General features: G+C 36.2%; 4 protein-coding genes across 10 annotated transcripts in view; all 4 read left to right on the forward strand.

Moving 5' to 3' along the window:
• The first annotated feature begins 2,310 nt into the window (after positions 1–2,310).
• On the forward strand, positions 2,311–4,797 carry LOC131670657 (putative ankyrin repeat protein RF_0381). 5 transcript variants are annotated; one of them, XM_058946424.1, is made up of 2 exons: positions 2,311–2,424; positions 2,928–4,796. In XM_058946424.1, the coding sequence occupies exon 2, from the start codon at positions 2,967–2,969 to the stop codon at positions 4,239–4,241; it is 1,275 nt and encodes a 424-aa protein (XP_058802407.1). In that variant the 5' UTR covers positions 2,311–2,424; positions 2,928–2,966; the 3' UTR covers positions 4,242–4,796. The 5 variants fall into 5 exon arrangements, with proteins under 5 accessions (XP_058802407.1, XP_058802408.1, XP_058802410.1 ...); XM_058946425.1 differs by having other exon boundaries at positions 2,417–2,543; XM_058946427.1 differs by lacking the exon at positions 2,311–2,424 and adding an exon at positions 2,472–2,678 and having other exon boundaries at positions 2,928–4,797.
• A 195-nt stretch (positions 4,798–4,992) lies between these two features.
• LOC131670675 (ataxin-3-like) lies at positions 4,993–7,477 on the forward strand. Its single transcript, XM_058946469.1, has 5 exons — positions 4,993–5,410; positions 5,544–5,708; positions 5,832–5,968; positions 6,113–6,267; positions 6,344–7,477. Exons 1-5 carry the CDS (start codon positions 5,387–5,389, stop codon positions 7,024–7,026), a joined length of 1,164 nt encoding a protein of 387 aa, XP_058802452.1. The 5' UTR covers positions 4,993–5,386; the 3' UTR covers positions 7,027–7,477.
• Positions 7,478–7,853: 376 nt separating this feature from the next.
• Positions 7,854–9,884, forward strand: LOC131670676 (small ribosomal subunit protein eS7). 2 transcript variants are annotated; one of them, XM_058946470.1, is made up of 5 exons: positions 7,854–7,903; positions 8,500–8,670; positions 8,799–8,980; positions 9,148–9,298; positions 9,771–9,884. In XM_058946470.1, the coding sequence occupies exons 2-5, from the start codon at positions 8,500–8,502 to the stop codon at positions 9,846–9,848; spliced, it is 582 nt and encodes a 193-aa protein (XP_058802453.1). In that variant the 5' UTR covers positions 7,854–7,903; the 3' UTR covers positions 9,849–9,884. The 2 variants fall into 2 exon arrangements, with proteins under 2 accessions (XP_058802453.1, XP_058802454.1); XM_058946471.1 differs by lacking the exon at positions 7,854–7,903 and adding an exon at positions 8,309–8,329.
• Positions 9,885–11,070: 1,186 nt separating this feature from the next.
• Positions 11,071–18,939, forward strand: part of LOC131670674 (synaptotagmin-7) — a 154,004-nt gene continuing 146,135 nt past the window's right edge. The window contains exons 1-2 of one of the 2 annotated variants that reach the window (XM_058946459.1): positions 11,071–11,155; positions 12,184–12,639. The gene's annotated coding sequence lies outside the window, so the exon portion shown is untranslated. The remainder of the gene's footprint in view (positions 11,156–12,183; positions 12,640–18,939) is intronic. The other variant, XM_058946461.1, reaches the window with a different exon arrangement.

Consider the following 18,939-nt stretch of genomic DNA (forward strand, 5'->3'; position numbering starts at 1 on the left):
GCGACTATTCTTCGAGCTTCTCCGCGTTGAGGACTCGCCGATTTTATGCGCACGTTTGCTGCGCATCCAACAATGATTAATGTTACTGTGCGTAATTTTAATTTTATAATTGTGAAATTAAGCATAACATTGTTTTATAATTAAATCTGAATTCTCTCAAAATAATTAGTGATTCTATAAAAAATATAGTATTTTATGTAAAATTTAATGCAATAATTGAATGAAATCTCAGATGAATTGTAAATCACTGTGGCCTATTTTAATATTTTTAAGAGAAAAACAAAAGATAGTTCAATTAACACTTTCAGATCTGTGTAAGGTAACTGTAAAACGCTAAAACATCCGCTATTGATTCGCTTGTAACATATTGCATCATGAATGGTTTGCGACGATGAAGATTAGTACAAGGTGTATTAAGGATAAAATTGAAGAAACAAAATAAAAATACTGAATTTCTGAAAAGTGCTCCAAATATTGCGAAAAATTCCGTGGAGAGTCAAGAAAATGTAGATTTATGGAAACGTAGAAAATAAGTTCTATAGTGAACTAAAAACAACATGACTATAGAGGAAATATGTGTAAAAAAAGTCCTTATGATAACGGCATATAAGACAATATTTCAATGACAGGAGAAATTCGATGAAGTCACGGTAAACCCATGTGTTTGAATTTAAACGTTTAATATGACATTACCCATAAGACATACATTGTCCCCAATTTTAAACACTTCTAAACGTTTAAATTGAACGACAATGTATTTCTTATCGGTGACATCACAATTGCACACTTAAAACGTTTAAATTTAAACACATAGGATTTTAAGGTTTTGCCGTGGCTTTGAAAAAGTTTGATAAATTATCACTCGATTTCTGTGAAATTTTAAATACTAAGTATTCTATTGCCGTAATCTTACAAAGCCACAATAAATTGGAAGAAGTTTGTCAAACCTATCTAAAGAGATTTAGGAATAAAAAAAAAGAACCCTCGGGGAGTATCCCATCAGTATTGTTTAATAAAAAAAATATGACAAAGCTTTAAAAAAAGTCGAAACAGAAAGAGATAAGATAATACCAAAACACCAACGTATTTTAAATTCACAACGTTTGATAGCCGAGATTTTGTATCGTCAGAGTAGAATCGAAGAAATACTAAAAGAAGTACGAAGAAGTTTTTGAAGTTTCCGAAGAAAAATCTGAAAAACGAACTGTAGATATATATAGCTGAAATGATTGTATATTCAATTTCACTTTAAAATGGCTATAAAAATAATCAGAGTTTTAAAGAAAAGAAAATTTGATTTTTTACTTTTTTTATTTATTTAATATTGCATCGACATTAGGCCATTAACGACAATGAATTACAGTACAGAGATAAGTGTAAGTATTTAATTTAATACAGTAGACATATTGATTACATTATGCTTTGGAATTTAATGTGTGCGCATGAGTTTACAATGATGAACAGAGCAAGTTTATACAATTTGTTCATTATATTTATACTTTGTAAAATCGTTAGCATCTTGAGAATATCTTTAATGGCAGTTTATTGCGTTAGTTTGGAATGTTCAACACGTTACCTGGTAATTACAATTTTTTCATTGCGTGCAAGTGATCTGTTTTCTACTTTTCCGTGCATGTTCTATCTTATGGAGCGTACATAAGTTTGAGACTTTTGGATACTCTTTGCTGAAAATATAAAAGTGCAATAACAATAGTTTATTAACTGTTGCCAGTTAAAGTTATACAATTTTGTTGTATTTTCATTATATAATAAACTTCATTTTATTTAATAAAGACATACTTTTAATAAACATCCAACTTATTATTGTAAAAACTCTTGAGTGTAGGATTTTTTGTAAACTAGTTGTAAATTTCACATACTATGGATGGGCATTAGTAAATATGTTTACCAGCAATTCTAGAATGTTTACAAGATTAACTGCTCAGAGGATGGTCGTGATATTAGCTTCACGGCTAGCAGAGAACGAAGGCTGAAACATAACTTGGAGTTTTTAATTGAAGTCACAACTATGGCTAAACCTGACATTATTACGAGCGATGGTGTCTTTGTAGATATTAAATGTTGATTAAACTGGAGGTGTGAAACAATGATTTGGGATGCTTTGTAGAACACTACAAATAAATTGTCATTGAATTGACCGTTAAAATTATTATGATCCTTTTAAAATGAAAAAGAAAACACCATATATAAGTACTGATAACTCGCCTAATTATATAGTTCTGAATAGCTAATTATATATAACGTATAGATGGCGAAGGTGTAAACGTTAGTTAGTATGTGCGTCGGTAAAGCCAATGGTGAAAACCGCGAGAGTAGGGATCAGCAACGAAATGAGAGAGCGGCCCTCGAACGGTTAATCTTAATTAACATCAGTCTAAAATAAAATTCCATTGTGTAAAAACAGTAAGTTGTCTGCCATTTGCTTTTTGATGTTCAAGCCCATCCGATAGTCCTCTTTATTTTTGATTGGAATTTCCGCGTTGATACGCGTTAAGTTCTACGATCGATCGAAGGGAGTGGAAGTACGTAATAGCGATCAGCATTATTGGCATAGAGTAATATTTGCAGAGTCGTGCGTCGCTCAAGAAAATGATGCGTATCTCTGGCTTCTTTCATATTACGACCGTGTAATTTTGCCAGTTGCGCGCGCCAGGCTTGTAAGTATGACGAACAAGCATGTATGTACATGTCGCGGCAGAGAAACGACAGTCGATGCTGGAAGGCTGTAAAAGGAAGAGCTTAATTATTGGGCGAATGTAAAATATCAGCATCAACATTGTTATCAATATATCTTAATTTTTCTGACTCTTCCGACGTATCTTCTTTATTTCGTAACTATTGGCATATAATCTTATAATTGTTTCCGATCGCTGTGTAAGAATCGTTCTATCGTCATTGTATTGCAGAAGCATCTAGCAGCAAGATTTTCAAGGGAAAATCACGCAATGGCTAACGTTGGACCAGCACTACAAAGAGTCATTAATCTCCATCCGGATCTTCATCAAATTACAGCATTTCACTATGCGGCAAGAAGAGGATGTCAATGGATTATCACTGAGTTGCTGTTAGATAGATCTAAAGTTTATCTGAAAGATGAGCAAGGGCGTACTGCACTGCATTATGCAGCACGGTATGGTCAATTTGGCATCGTTCAGCTATTATTAGATAACGGAGCTGATATTACGATTGTCGACAACAATGGAATGACAGTGCTTCATGAGGCAGCAGAAAATGGCCATATGAACGTTGTCGAACTGCTGTTGATGACAGGTTGTCAGGTTGATCCTGCAACTGACATAAGAAAATCGCCCTCAGGAAAGACACCGTTATTTCTCGCAGCATCACATGGCCACGGTCACATTGTTCGAAAATTATTGGAATGTGGAGCTATTGTTGATACTACCAACTATCGTCGATTATTCTCAATCTTACACTGTATTACAAAGAAGGGTTATCCAGGAATAATTGAGATCATACTGCAGTATGGAGCTAATGTTAATGTCCAAAGTCGCAATGGACTTACGCCATTACATCTTGCAGCGTTAGGTGGCAAGGTACACGTTATCGATGTATTATGGAGAAACGGAGCAATTCTCGATTTTGTAGATGTAAATGGCCGTAACGCATTACATTATGCAATAACAAGCAATCATCTCGAAGCGGTTATAAAGTTATTAGAATGCCAAGCTGTCATTGATTTTCCAACCAGAGAACAAATGACAGGATTGCATCTCGCAGCTAAGTCGGGTAATAGAGAGATCGCCGAAGAGTTGCTCAGACGTGGAGCTTCAATTGATCCAAGATCTGAAACCGGAGACACTCCATTAAATGTAGTGGTACTTTATCAGCATATTGACGTGGTTAGGCAGTTGTTGATTTGTGGAGCTGCAGTTGACTCTCCAAACAATTTGGGAAATACAGCATTACATTTAGCAACTAAAACCGCCAATGTAGAAATCATTAATGAGTTATTAAAATTTTATGCCAATATCAATTTTAAATGCAATAATGGAAATTCAGCATTGCATTACGCGGCAGAAATAGGTTCAAATGTTATTGTCAATTTATTAATGAATAGTGGAGCTAATGTGGAGGCTTTAAATAACGAAAACAAAAAAGCATCAAACATTGCAGAAGAAAATAATCACATGGAAGTAGTTGCAGATCTAATGGCCAGAGAGACTGCAATTTTTTATCAGCGCAGAAGACTGTTTCTGTAACCTAGTTACAGTACGGGTACATTGCGAATAACTATTGTAATTCTATTAGAATATTGCCGTTGAGTTATTGAATAAAAGAGAGACTGATCATTTTGTGAGCACGGGCGAGCGATTAAGAGATGCGCACGTTGTGTACTACGTATTGAGCTTTTTACCAGAATATTATTTAAATTGTTTATTTTAATCGTTCATTTTCTCTTATATTATTTGAAAATTTCTATAAACTATAATCAGCGAATATAAATCGAACTACATCAGCGTCTTTCTTATCAATGCTAATATGATAGTATTGTTTGAGGTGTATTTGTGATTTCAAACATGCATTCCAAGTTTTAAGTTATTTCATATTTTGGTGTTATTGTGATTTTTTGTGGTATTCAGACGCTATTACCTGCATAAAAACAGTCGAAAATATATATTACTGATTAATCTTTTAATGTTTTTTCATACGAGTAAAATAACTATAATTATGATAAATGTATTGCGTTTTAATTGCAAAATTTCTCTTGATTGTATACATGATATTTTTTAAACAAATACATTGTAATATAATTAGTATTAAAATAAATAATTCTTTCAAAATAATGCTTTTCTGAAAAAAATTAAATGAAAATTAACACCTTACCGTTATAGTTAATGTCTGACTTTTTAAAATTTACCGCTTGAAAAACTCGCACCGCCATATCTGTCAATATGAATTATATAAAGCGTCCGTCTGGCGTCCGCCGTTTGTGACCGCGTGTCCGCGTCCGCGTCGTCCCGCGTCCGCGTTTAGTGTTGGCTTGGCGTTGCTCCTGGTTCTTGCTCTCTTTATATTGTCTTTGTAACATCTAGAGCATCTCCATTGTTAAAGGCTGCGCTCTGGCTGCGTAACATAAAAAGAAAGAAAAAAGCGACGGAGATAAAACACAGATATATATAAAAGAGCAAGGGAATCATTGGAGGAGACGTGTGCGTGCGTTGTGCTAGGTGCGCCTACCAGTATTATGTATTTACACGACTGAATCATCTGTCGTGCAATTTTTCGCCCGTTTCGGTTAGCCAGAAAGAGATAGAGAACTGCCAACTAGTCGACGAAGCTGTCAAAAGTTTAAGCTTGTCGCGAGCATCGTCCTTATATCTGTACCTTCAAATTATCATTCGTCATGGAAAGCATATTTCATGAAAAGGTAAACTGTCGTTTACGTTTCGATTAAATGAAACAATGGCATGCACGCTTTCATCGACGTAACGTTGTTTTGTTTTCTATCTTGCGATTGTTTACCTGTCGCTAATTATGAACCCATTGACGAATTGTTGCAGCAAGAGGGATATCTTTGTGCAAAGCACTGCCTTAATGCATTGCTTCAAGAACAAATTTTCAATGCTGTTGATTTGGCTACTATTGCTGAACAATTAGATGCTGAGGAACGGAGAGCTATGGCTGAGAGTGGTGAGGATACCGATGATTATCAGAGATTCATTAAGGTATTTTCTTCTTTTGTACATTGTTATTTTATACTTGGCTCTTGATTTACATGTTAAATGCATTATTGTTTGTCTAATATTTATAAGGCTATTATTTCAAGGTTATTTTGTTATGTGTTTCAGCAACCCTCGGGAAACATGGACGACAGTGGATACTTTTCTGTACAAGTGATAACTCAGGCTTTAAAAGTTTATGAACTGGAGTTAGTCCCTTATACCAGTACAGAGCCAGTAGCGTTGATGGCTCAAAAAGAACCATCGTAGGTTTTCTAAAGTCGTGTCCAATTTGATGCTTCGAAAAATAGTATAAAACTTTTGCTAAAAAAGTCTGCTATTTTTCTAAAGTACTCATTTTGTTCACCAGATTGTGTAAAACTTATTTAAATTGTTTTTTTACTTTTTAGCCAAATGAAAGCATATATTTGTAATTACAAAGGCCACTGGTTCACAATTAGGAAGTTAGGTAATCAGTGGTTCAATTTGAACTCGATGCTGAGTGGACCTCAACTCATATCAGACACATACCTTGCCATGTATTTAGCACAACTTATTCAGGAAGGTGAGTCAGCTATTGGCAACATATAAAAATTTCTTAAGTCAACTCTCAGAAGCTATATTGTTATAATTTGTCACAGGTTATTCGATTTTCATTGTCAATGGAAACATTCCTAAATGTACAGCTGACAGCGTTCTCTCTAAAAATCCTATAATTCCCTCAAAAAGTTCAATAGTCTCATTAAAGGCCAATGTGCCAAGTACATCGGGCAAAGAAGAAGTAAAATTTGCAGGAAAAGGATACAGATTAGATCTTATGACTGAAGATGAGGAGAAAATTATGGAAGTAGCACATGCATTTCAGAGTTGTGTAGTTCCATCAACTTCACAAATAGACAGTCGACCAGAGGTTGAAATAATCTCTGAGACACCAAGGCAACCACGCGATAGGATAATTCCTATTATTAGGATCGATGATCGCCAGCAAGTTCACACAGTCGAGGATGACGATGAGGACGACGAGTTGCAGAAAGCTCTCAAATTGAGTTTAGAGAATTACGAGCAAGAGCAGAGGGATAGAAATCTTATATCTCGGTTGGAACATCCTTCCACATTGTCAACAAATTTTGGTTCTGTTGCTACGACTACTGATAGTCCGGATGACGAGGAAGACGATGATCTCAGAAGAGCACTTCAATTGAGTTTGGAATGTGTCACAGCACCACCAACTCCCGACCAAGAAGATATTCGTTGGCGTCGTTTGAATTATCTTATGATGCAGTCAAATCCACAAAGTGAAAACTCGACGAAACTAAATACTTAACAGATGGTTCGCTTGGATTTGTTACTAATTCATTCTTGTTACTTAACATGTTTGTGGGTTGTCAATTTTCAATCGCGTGCCATAAATATGTTAGCTTTACCATCTTGTTGATTGTTTTTTTGAGCTTAATCTCTATTCTAATTATAATTGAGACTAACGAAGTTTAAGGTAAATTACATATGGGCATCGGAATCATTTGACGAAATCGGTTTAGACGCAAACAAATAACACGTCTCTGTACTATTGCTGTATAAAATTTTACTTAAATAATAATAAAAAAACATCTATCATGTGATTAGTTTGTTGATCAAAGATTTTATGTGGAATGTTTTTATCTTTTGTATTATTTATTCATGTGACAATATCGCATAATATTATATTATATATTTTACTAATAGTTTGAATTCATTTGTGTCTGTGTATAAAATTTAAATAAATTAAATTTTTGTAATTGTCAATTATATTTACTTCCGACAAAAATCCTAATGTATTTGTACTCATTTTCGCTCGGCAGAAAACGTGCGTTGAAAATTGCACTTTGCACACGTATAAAAAATACGGTACGGCACATGTTCGGGAAAGAGTTTCTCGTCTCGTGTACCTTTCCACCCTCGCCTCGCTCGGGTGTAAACGCCACACGAGACAAGAATCTACTTTCCCGCACTTGTATCGTAATGTACTATTTCAACACTCGTTTTTCGCCAAGAGTGCGGGAAAGACATACTTTGCGCACGGAATGTCGAAATATATGTTTCGATATGGCTACGGAAGATGGCGATAGTTAACATAACCTCAAATAGTTACCGTTGTTTTCGCATCTTCCATTTGTCCGTAGTTCGTGTCACTCTTTTACGTGGCTGGCTCATAACGAGACAAGGTGTGTAATCGCGAATATATTGTGAAAAATTGTTGATTTTTTCGATAAAAGTATGCAAAATCCTAAAACGCAACTTGACGAATAATCTTACATGCATCCGCGAAATTATTAGTATCAATTAGATATTTTGATGAGCATTTGTGCATCGGATAAAAACGGATTTACCAACTCGTTGACTGATACGCGTGTGTACCGCCGCTTCATCAGATGTTCGTTGTTCGTTTTTTTTTATTGTGAATTAAATAGTTCTACTGTGAAAACATCTAATCACAGTTGTTTAAATCTTTTTTCTACATTTTCATAGTGCCTTTTAAAGTTATAAAGTTCCTGTATCAACATTAAAGACGTAAACAATATTTTAACCTTTACGTTGATTTCACGAAAAACCGTTCAGATATTAAAAAAAGCGAATTAATTTCATTAACTGTAAGTTTAGTGATTATTATCGTTCTAGTCCTCAATTTTGTACGTCACAAATGAATTTTATAATTCACTATATATCAAGTGTATAGGAGTTGTTTCAAGATTTTGCATTACTAACTTTAATTATTTTGAAGTGCGATATACAAGTTTATATAATTGTTGTTATTTTACAGATGTTCCCGTCGAACGCCAAAATTATGAAAAGTGGGGGTGGTGAGCCTGATCAGTTTGAGGCTAGCATCTCCCAAGCTCTTCTAGAACTAGAAACAAACAGTGATTTGAAATCACAGCTTCGTGAATTGTATATAACGAAAGCTAAAGAACTTGAGACCAATAACAAAAAGGTATGTCCATTTGTTTATAGTAAGTCCATTTAAGTTTTTTCAACAATATTCACATGGTTTCCATAAAATGTTGTACAGTTTTAAACAATGAGCTAACAATGAATTAATTTTTCATATTTTTGTTGTAGTCTATCATCATCTATGTCCCTATGCCTAAGCTAAAGGCTTTTCAAAAGATTCAGACTAGGTTAGTACGTGAACTAGAAAAAAAATTTTCAGGCAAGCATGTTATGTTTGTTGGTGAGAGGAAAATCTTACCTAAGCCCACAAGGAAAACTAGGACTAAGAATAAACAAAAGAGACCCAGAAGGTATTTAATTATAATTTATTTATTTATTTTATTATTTCATATTAAACCAGAGGAAGGTTCAAATAAGGTTTAGTAACCTACCAGAGGAATGATTTTTTGCTGTACTGTGATTTATTTCAAAAATATTCTTAAAAATAATTGATTTGTAATATTCATTAATATTTTAGCCGCACACTGACTGCTGTATATGATGCACTTCTTGAAGATCTCGTTTATCCTGTTGAAATTGTAGGAAAGAGAATTCGAGTTAAGCTTGATGGATCACAGCTCATTAAAGTTCATTTAGACAAGAATGAACAGACCAATATTGAACACAAAGTGAGTTATTATTTTTAAATATTTTAATTCAATTTATTAGCTAAGCATTCTGCTCAAGGTTATTTCAACAAATGACAGAATTAAAATAGTTATTTAGCTATAGAATTTAATTCTATTTAATTAATAATTATCACTATTTTTATGAATTCTTGTTTGGAAAATGTATATCTTCATCAACAGACATATCTCTATATTCATTATTTAGGTTTTTTTTTTATTTTAAATAGATTAATGATAAATAATTATTGAACTAAAAGTATTTTACAAGCTATTTTTGAAACTAACTTTAATTCTACTAAAGTTAAATATTAGAATAAGTTATTTAGATCTGTCAATATGTATAATTGAAGTTTTTAATTTGTTGTTATTTGATTTTGCTTGAATAACCACCATTGATTGTTGATCCAGTACATCATCAATTTTTTTTTTGCTATTACCAAGTTCTAAATCAATGTTAAACTTTCGGTTGCAGGTTGACACCTTTGCCGGCGTTTACAAAAAACTGACTGGTCGAGATGTTACGTTCGAATTTCCGGAATCTTATGTATAAGTTTTACGTTTCAATAAAAACATCTATTGAATAAACGTACGTGTAAATAACTGTATCCTGTAAGTAACCCATAGGTTTATAAAAATTACTGACCATGTTTAAACATTTTCAGCTTGCTAATTTTGACAATAAATTATCAAATAGATTTTTATTTTCACTCAACTGACTTTTGGTTAAATTTCGTAAACTTTAGTTTGTCTTTAATCAAAGTTTTATTATCACCCTCAAGGTAACATTAAACGTAATATTTTTATAATAATAATCCATTTCATAGTTTAACTCAAAGTACAGTTGTGTTAAATTTTATAAATGTTACGCGCGCATTTGATATAAATTATTTAAAAAACATACGAGGCTACCTTCTACGTCTATGTTCACCTGAAATGTGATGCTTGTTACTGTAAGATCTCTAACAGAATAAAAATAAAGGGGTTGTTGGGCTTTGAAAGGAAACAAGCGGAAAAGAATAGGAGAAAATAGTCGTTCACTCGAACTATTAAACAGTCTCTGTGCACTTCTTGCTTACTACTGCTGGGTTTTAAAGGTCAGGGAACTATGTACCTCTTTTTGTTATACCTTTTCTGTTCTTTTCAATGTTTCACTGTCTTAACGTTGCGTGGTTGCAATTGTGTATCCTGTGTAGCCTTTATGAGTATTACTTTTCTTTGTAAATTCGTTGGAACCAGTCCATGACTTAGTAATTATCTGTAGATTTGTTTGTATGACATCATTTACATTTTTTAGTTATTTAATTTTTATTTATTTTTATTTATTTGAAAAGTAAAATCTATTCCAAAACACATTATCGAACACGCATAATATCGTTTGTGTACGTAAAGAAAGCTTTCATAATAAACAATTAATTATCGAAAGCTCCCTAATACACGAACAAAAAGGACATCCTATTAATCAAACCTTTAATTTCCTTGCCAGAAAAAAAGGAAACGCAATTACGTCTTGCAAATCCACTTTGAAGTACCGCAAAAATTTCCAGTGACCGAGAAAACTTTACGAGGTTAGCACGCAGTACGTTTTCCGAAAGTATCCGGCACATATCGTCGCGTCGCGCAAAACAACGACAAGAGAACAGAAAAGCCATAGTCCGAAGTTATCGCAAGTAGCTGTAAGCGTCGGCGCGCAAAGGAGGGTGGGGAGGTGGTACTTTTGCCGCCGCGTGCTCCATGCGAGCAGAGTGGTCGCCAGTGCAACACGACGTTGTCTACAACGCGGTCGACGGATGTTCATTTGCTCGGACTGCTTTTTTGTTGCTATTTTGTCCATCTGCAGTGTGTTTATTTAACTCGAAGGTAGATTCTTACAACGCATAGTGCTTGCTTGCTTTTCTTGTAGTGTCGTCTGGTTATTACATGACTTTGCAGTGCGAGTGTGATGATTTGCGCTCGATATAGTTAAAACGCTCAAGAATTGATAAGCATAGAAATTACACGAGAGATTAAAAAAAGGAAAAAAACCAGTTACGCGCCGCGTGCTTATAATTTTTTCAAAGTTTCTTCTAAAGTTCTTCGAGGCTATTGGGCGTGAGGGGTAAAGCCAACAAGGGGGGGGGGGGCTAAAGAAAATCGTGCATTGCAATATCTTTTTAGTAAAAATAGATTGTTTAATCGGACATGAAGAAAATGCCAGACTCGGGGAAAATAGGCATCGATTGAAAAGCGATCGATGCACTTTCATTATACGAATTATGAAAATGTTCTTTTGCTCTTTCTTCACGGCGGCGAAACTCATATTTAAGCTCGAGTGAAATATGGCAAAAGAAACAAATCGAAAGAAAAAATAGAACCTAATGGCGGGATCGAGCAAAGTTGAAAGCCTCCTTTGCGCGCGGAAAGCACAAGAAAATGGCAATTAAAAGTTATGCCGACCGCGCACACAATGAAGCAAGTGTTTTTAGCGGCAACTCCGTAATTAAAAAAAAGTACTGCCTCGAATTTTCTTTTCTTCCACTCGACCGACCACCTTTCTTTGTTACACGGCATATCGTCGCGGAACAGCGACGTCCGAGCTCGACGGGACGAGTTAAATTGTTATGGAATGCGAAATTAATTAACGTTCTTTACCTTTCCGTCTTTCATGCTTCGTGCTCGACAAGTAACGCGCGTGCGAGGCGGATTCACTAGAATCATGAAACTTTATTTGCAAAATCCTTTTAAACTTGACGAGCTAAATTCATTTAATTTTTCCGTTACATTGCTATTTTTGCGTACGTCTTTCAGTCAGCGATGGGAATTGACATCCCTTCGCAGAGAATATCTTTTTCTCGGTCTCTGGCATCGATAACTTTACGACTAAAAAGAGAAAATAACATGTTCTGCAGAGATTACCCTCTCGTTGGCTCTCAGCGCGAGTTCTAACAACGAAAACTAACCAGACGAAGCCACAAGCGGAGCCAAGGAAAGCGCAGAATTTAGCCAAGCCACAAACACAAAGTGTTCCCAAAGCATATGCAAGTGTGTTCAGTCGCCAACACCGATGAGCCTCGCCAGGACGTGCGCTCGAATGTACAAAAGTGTGTCCCATTGAGGAGAAACGAAGTAGTCAGCCGGGAGCTCGGGTATAGAGGACCCCCGTGGGAAGGCACGCGCGTGCAGTGCCGCGCAAAAAAAAACCAGCAAAATCAACGATGCACAATGCGTCGGCAATTGCGCGAGTGTGAATAAACAGAAAGGAAAGAGGCGCGAAGGGTAGGAGAGAAATCAGCGCGAGTGCAAAAGGCGACGAGACACTCATTGCCGGCGCTGCGTTCAGCTCACCAACGACGAGTTTTCCCCAAGTAAGTTCCTCTCAATCGTTCATTTTCAAACGAAATTTATATTCGTTATTGCGGGTGGCGCTCAAGGTTTTCAGATGGAGGCTGATTATAATTTTACACGAGTGCGCGTGGTTTCGAGGCTGGCAGGGAATCGAGTGTGTATTAATGAGTTGGGGTGTATATAGGTGGTGGAGAAGGGTCGGACTCTTATTAGCTAACTAATTAGAATCTTTTTGTTTCTATGTGATTAATTGTGATTCATTCCGCAATCCGTGATTCGAGATGAAAAGTTGGTTGTTTATCAATCGAGTATGTATTCGTTTTGACCTTGTCGATTGACCTTTCGCTTGAAGCTAAGATATAGCTGTTGAAAATAGTGTATAATCTACTATTATCATTTTTTATCATCTTTTTAGAACATCCAAAAAGTTAAAAAAGAAAGAAACAGAGAAAATGTGTACAAGCGCGCGTAGCGTACGGTTCGATCAGGCGATTTTCGTTGATTAGAAGCCTCGTTCCTTTCTAACTAACGCTAACTCTCTCGTGGGCAGAATGTTCGAATTATTAACTGGATTCTTTTTGGCGCGAATCAGGTCGCCCACGTATGATGAACTTTTCAATGCACATATTAATTATTGAAGATGATTGTTTTTATTTTCGGAGGAAATTGTTATCGCGAAATCGATTGCGGAACTCAAACTGCAGCTCCAACAAGCGGTTAATTAACGAAAATAACGCCGCGCTATCTGTACAATTATACACGCATCCTGTCGGCATACGCGAGATAACACGTTTTATTGCCCGGTCTGCTCAAAAAACTAACTCGTGAGAATTGGTTCGTTTGCGCGATGGAAAGCCGCACGTCGCCTGGCGAAAGAGCTGGAAATTCCGCGCGCATCGATCCGCTCGCATGGAAAAAGGCCAAAGAATTGGGCTTTGTTCTTCTACCCGTGGAGCTTCAAAGAATTTCGCCCGCGCCCTAGTCTTTTTACATTGTTCCCGCGTCAAGGGGTTAATGAAATTAGACTCGAATTAAGCGCCGCCTGGCGTAGGCTTTTACCTGCAAATTCGCCAAAGCTTGAATCTGGTTGCTGTTAAGTAGTAGTTTCATATAGGACTTTCGTTGCGTGCAGTAAACATTTTCGCGATCGCACCACTGCCAGAGGAAAAGTTCTGTTAACGATTTTACGAACCGACGGCGCTGCATCACGGCAGGTATATATTCAATGCATAATAATCATTTTGCTGAACCTTAACATTCGCTTTAATGCTCAAACCTTTTGCGTGCTGAATGCTCGTTGATGTGCTTGTAATTCATGAAAAGTATAATTTTTTTTCTATTTACGTATGTCGCCGGTTATTAGGCTAGTAAATCGACTGTCAAATAAAAGTAAATATTTAGAATTCAGTTGACTGCGAATTAAATTAAGGACAGGCGACATTCAATTACATGATTGATCTTACAGATCAAATCAAATATGCTTTTTTTTCTATATTCAAGTACGATTAAAAGCGATCGTTTACCTCACCCGTCTTTGGGATATTTGTAATCCGAGAAGAAAAAAAGGAGTGATCCATTTGTCGTGAAGGATTGGTTCATCCGTCCCGTACTTGACGTAGATGGTGACAGCGACTGACGATTTTTTTTTCTTTTTTTTACAAGTTGCTTACTTTCCTCTTTTTTGTGTAGGGTATATAACAAATACTGATATAGGTTACATCTTGACGACTTTTGAAACAAAGTTTTTAAAAATTTAATGAACCATTGCTTTTCATCTTCATTCTTCTGTGGTTTAAATCGAATTAATTTTTTTTTACTAGACACTACTCTGTTCACGTACTCTATTCACGTAATGTTCAATACCGAATGGTCAATAAATTGTATAAAATTCAAATCTTAGCTTTTACTCAAATTGGCTATAAAGAGGTCGCAAAGTACACCAAGAAAAATAAATAAGATAAACATCTTCAATTCGTTGCCGCGGTGAAAAGTTTAATCCGTAGCGTCTGATCGCAGTCAGTCTACGACTACTTAGGGGCGTATTTGATAAGAAGATAAGCTAGAAGTAGTAGACTGCTTCAGTAGATTTGCGAGCTAAAGTTGAAAAATTGCAGCCTTGCCATTATATTCCTTGTGAGTTATCCATTGTGCTCGATTCTCCCTGTGGACATTTTCAATTCATTTCGAACGAGGAGTGTAGATTAAATTAATGGATTATCCACGCGAAGTAAAGGATTTGCGAAGCCAAATTGAGAGTCAAATAATTTCCTTGCGCACGAGAAATAAGAGTAGTCGACGGAAAGAAAAAAAGTTAAATTTCACATTAAGGCTATATTAATACATCGTGGGAAAAGTTTAGAAATTCACGAACGAACGAACTTTTGATAAAGTAGGTAATCACTTGTGAATGCGCTGACGAAAGTTCCGCACGATGTTTAAAATTCAAACAAAGAACGCCATTGCGAAAGTCGACGTGTACGCTGCGGATTTTCCGTGAGATTTCTTATTTGATTTATTTTCAACAACAATACTTCGATCGTAAACAATCGATGCCACATTGGCTTCTAAATCAACAAAATCACAGGTCTCGCTTCCGAGACGAAGTATAATAATATTCTTTGGGTTATTATTATTCATAAATGATGGGGGGGAACTTAGCCACGTACGTATATAAAAAGAGGGGGAGAGAGAGAGAGAGAGAGAGAGAGAGAGAGAGAGCAAAATATGCAGGTGTTGGAGGTGAAACGTTTTTCGAAGTGGGGTGTCGTCTGCCTTCACGCACGTGCTCATGAATACAATATGTTTAGGTGAAGTAATGGCAAGGAAGAAATGACGTTGACCGTTAGTTTTATAATTAAACTTCTTTATTTATTGAAAATGTTCGTGGACAATTACTTGTCGCTAGCTACTTGAAGGAGACAAGTCTCACTTATCAGAAGTATCTGCCGGCACAGCCTTTGCTTGCCTAGCTTGGACTTCATAGCATCCCTTTTCATTTTATGTGCACGCATGAAAATTATCCACCACATTTCACATGGTTGGAACTCAGGTGAATCCTTACTTTGTTTACGGATCCTTACTTTGCTTACGGTAGCGACGCTACCGCGAAGTATTTATTTTTTTGTACCAACACAGATACGCGTTCACATAATTATATTGTCAACACAATGGTTTTTTCAATTTTGCTGTTATTATTTGGAAATAAAGAGAAAAAGAGTCTGTCCGCGATTAATACTGTTCACGAAAAAGAGTAAAGGATCTCACAGTTTTAGTACTCCGCCTGGATTTTTACGGCATACGTTAATAATAAAAAGGGAGACGAGATTGCCGGCTTAGGCGAAGTTTTGTCTTGTCAAAAGAATTATAAATTACTGATCGCCGGATCTGTGCACTGTGCTTTTGTGAGTTTGAAATCGACTTAATGAATCTTTGCACACAAAGGGTTATAGATATTTATGAAAGGCTACCTGTTGCAGCTGACAGCGTGATTTATACCGCACTGACCGTCGCGATTGCACCAATGAATCGAATTATCGCGTAGTAATTTTAAACTTATGAATTTTTCAGCGCAACGCTGGGATTGAAATAGTACGTTAGCGCATATGTGACTGCGTCACGCACTTAAACCTTGGCAAAACGAAAGTTAGTCAGAGATGAAACTGTTGCTGCTATTGACATTGGGGGTTCTTTTTTTTTCTTTTATTTTTTTTTTGTTTCACCGAGGCTGACAGCTACTGTCGTAATAAGTCGGAGGGTGTCTTTCAAGTGTTTCTGACGGCTAAAGGATAATGCTGCAGCTGAAGGATATCGATATAACTTTGATTATAAGGAAACGTTGCGAGATATTTTCAGAAAATTGTTAAAGTTGGGAGTTGACCGCGCGACAATCGAGATAGAAAGAAACAAAAATCCAATTAATATTTTGCTGTTATATCGGGCTCATTCAATGAGAGCATGCTTCGAGTGTATATGTGTATACGCGACATTTTCTTTATTTAGCTACCAGTTACTCCTAACGAGTGTTAGCGAAATCCATTTGTTCCCAATATGTATCTGTATGGATTCTGATATTTTTGTTTTGCGCTTGCTTTATTGTTCACTTTTACAACGTAGGTTTTCCGGCGTGTTTTATTTTTTTAAATTTATTTTACGAATATCGAGTAATATTGAAATTTTTTTTCTCGATACGCAAACACATGCTTTCCGTGTGGAATTTATGGAAGTTATGCGCGTACGCGTTATGTTTAATTTATTATCGATTCAATTTAATCTTCTTCGATTGCGTTAATGATCGTACCTCCTTGCAAACTGGTCATCGAGAACATTCAAATTAAAAAACAAAAAATAAAAATCACACATCACGATTGCACGAAAAGAAATCAAAGGTCGCACAATTATATTGCAATGAAAAGCGAATCAAAGGCGCCGGAAGATTGACGAATAAAAGTGTATAGTCTGCGGACGCACGCGCGCCCAAGATTTGCGAATAAGCGATTGTCCTCGTAAATCTTGTTTCGTATGTAAACGACAAGCTACGACGGTAAGAAAAAATAATCCAGCGGGAAGTTCGAAGGACGGCGTCAGAGCAGTTACGCGTCAGCCCGAGCTGGTCAGCAATAATCGTATCTATATCCCGTGGAGTAATGTGTGGCGACTGTTTTTTTTTTCTTTTCAATTGATGAAGAGTTTGGGTTGAGCTCCCGGCGAGTCTTGACAGTGTTTCGACCGACATCCGCAATTCGCACTTCCGTGTGTACGCGATGCGACCATGGGTCAGAACCAACAAAAAACATTTTATCTTGGCGTTACCGTGGCTTCTCTTGATAAATAACTTCCGAATTGATTTGCTGCCTGGGAGATCTTGGCTTTGGCTCTCCTGCTCTCTCACTTTAGTCGTTTTTTCAAACAAAAATGTGTGTATAACTGTTAAGAATTATTAAACAAATTCTTATAAGTTATATGTAGTTCTGCTAGATAGCATATCTTTGCTAGAATGTATGAATGAGTGAACGCTTAGAAGAGTATATATTTTTTGTTGCTAAAACTACTCATATGTAAACTGTAACGTGAAGTTTCCAATTGAATAGGTCCATCTAATTCAAACTAGATATTTTAAAAGACAAGTTTTCATTTTTCACTCATTGCTGTGAAATGGATTGTAAGAAACAATTTGGTTTACTTAAACGATATCAAACATGTTTCTTTAAATTGATTAGTCTTCTCAAGATTTTCAATTGTCAAACTCTTACACAAAATACAGTTGACAAAAATTGATTTGACGATGTGCTAATCTGATTATGTCGGTCGAAGGCATAGCAAGAGAGAATGAGAGACACGTACCTGTTAAAACTGATAACACGCAAATCTCATCGCTAACCTCATGAATTTTAACGAGCCTTTGTCTATAGATGATTTCGCCGGCAAATGCATATCTTGTGTTGCCCCATTTGATTCGTCCCTTTTCCGTCCTGCAAAAGCGCCTTCGTGTTTTATATCCTAAATATACATTTACAGCTTTATGTTGATGCAACGAATTATTGTTGTTTGGGTTCGTTGCATTCTTAAGTTATTTCGCTTACGATGAATGTTAGAAAATGCCGTCGCGATAGAATTTGCGTTGTACTTTGTTCTTCGAGGTAATGGAAAATGTGTTTCTGGTTTTACAAGTATATTATTGCTTGAGGGTATAAATTATATAATCGGATTTTGAAAGAGAATTTTTCAGAATTGTTTGAGCCGCCGCAGAATCACGATTAAATTGAGAAAATGAAAAATATAGAAGATTGTCCTTGTAAAACACGAATAAAATAAATACGAACGTACAGCTGGCTTTCTTGTTCAATTTTGAAGTCACACTTGTATAACATTGTCTTACAGCGCGGATGACACGCGTTAAGATATACCGAGGTAAATCCAAACGCGTTGCAAGCTACCTCATCTGAATAGGACAATTTAATTTGAAACGTACATGAGTGTAATTCGAATTCCTCATTGTTTGGTCTCTCTCGCCGCCTGTATAAGTGCATTGGCAGTGCACGAGAGCGTCAACATTGCTTGGTTAAAGCACGAACAAAAACTGACGACGTGTTTCCTCAATCTCTTGCTACATTTGCTTAGAAAATTCTGAGGCTATGCTTGTCATGTCGGGATTTCTAGGTCGAAGAACGAGCCACGAGCTTTTTGATTTGCATATAAGAGCAATTCGTGCGTGTATTAATAAGGTACGACGGAGTCACGTTAAAGGGATCCATCAATCTGGGACATTCACGTGGAATATATTGCGCGACATTTTACGTTGACGCTTGTAAACGCCATTATGC

The sequence above is a fragment of the Phymastichus coffea genome, unplaced genomic scaffold, assembly GCF_024137745.1.
Source record: "Phymastichus coffea isolate CEN01 unplaced genomic scaffold, Cenicafe_Pcof_1.1 PCOF00113, whole genome shotgun sequence".
Classification (NCBI taxonomy): Eukaryota; Metazoa; Arthropoda; class Insecta; order Hymenoptera; family Eulophidae; genus Phymastichus; species Phymastichus coffea.

Excerpts from the sequence above, each read along its gene's own strand:
- LOC131670676 (XM_058946470.1), top strand. The coding sequence starts at position 8,500 with ATGTTCCCGTCGAACGCCAAAATTATGAAAAGTGGGGGTGGTGAGCCT. Across the intron at positions 8,671-8,798 it reads TTGAGACCAATAACAAAAAG|TCTATCATCATCTATGTCCC; the intron begins GTATGTCCATTT and ends TTTTTGTTGTAG. Across the intron at positions 9,299-9,770 it reads AGACCAATATTGAACACAAA|GTTGACACCTTTGCCGGCGT; the intron begins GTGAGTTATTAT and ends TTTCGGTTGCAG.
- LOC131670675 (XM_058946469.1), top strand. The coding sequence starts at position 5,387 with ATGGAAAGCATATTTCATGAAAAG. Across the intron at positions 5,709-5,831 it reads ATTATCAGAGATTCATTAAG|CAACCCTCGGGAAACATGGA; the intron begins GTATTTTCTTCT and ends TATGTGTTTCAG. Across the intron at positions 6,268-6,343 it reads AGCACAACTTATTCAGGAAG|GTTATTCGATTTTCATTGTC; the intron begins GTGAGTCAGCTA and ends AATTTGTCACAG.
- LOC131670657 (XM_058946424.1), top strand. The coding sequence starts at position 2,967 with ATGGCTAACGTTGGACCAGCACTACAAAGAGTCATTAATCTCCATCCG.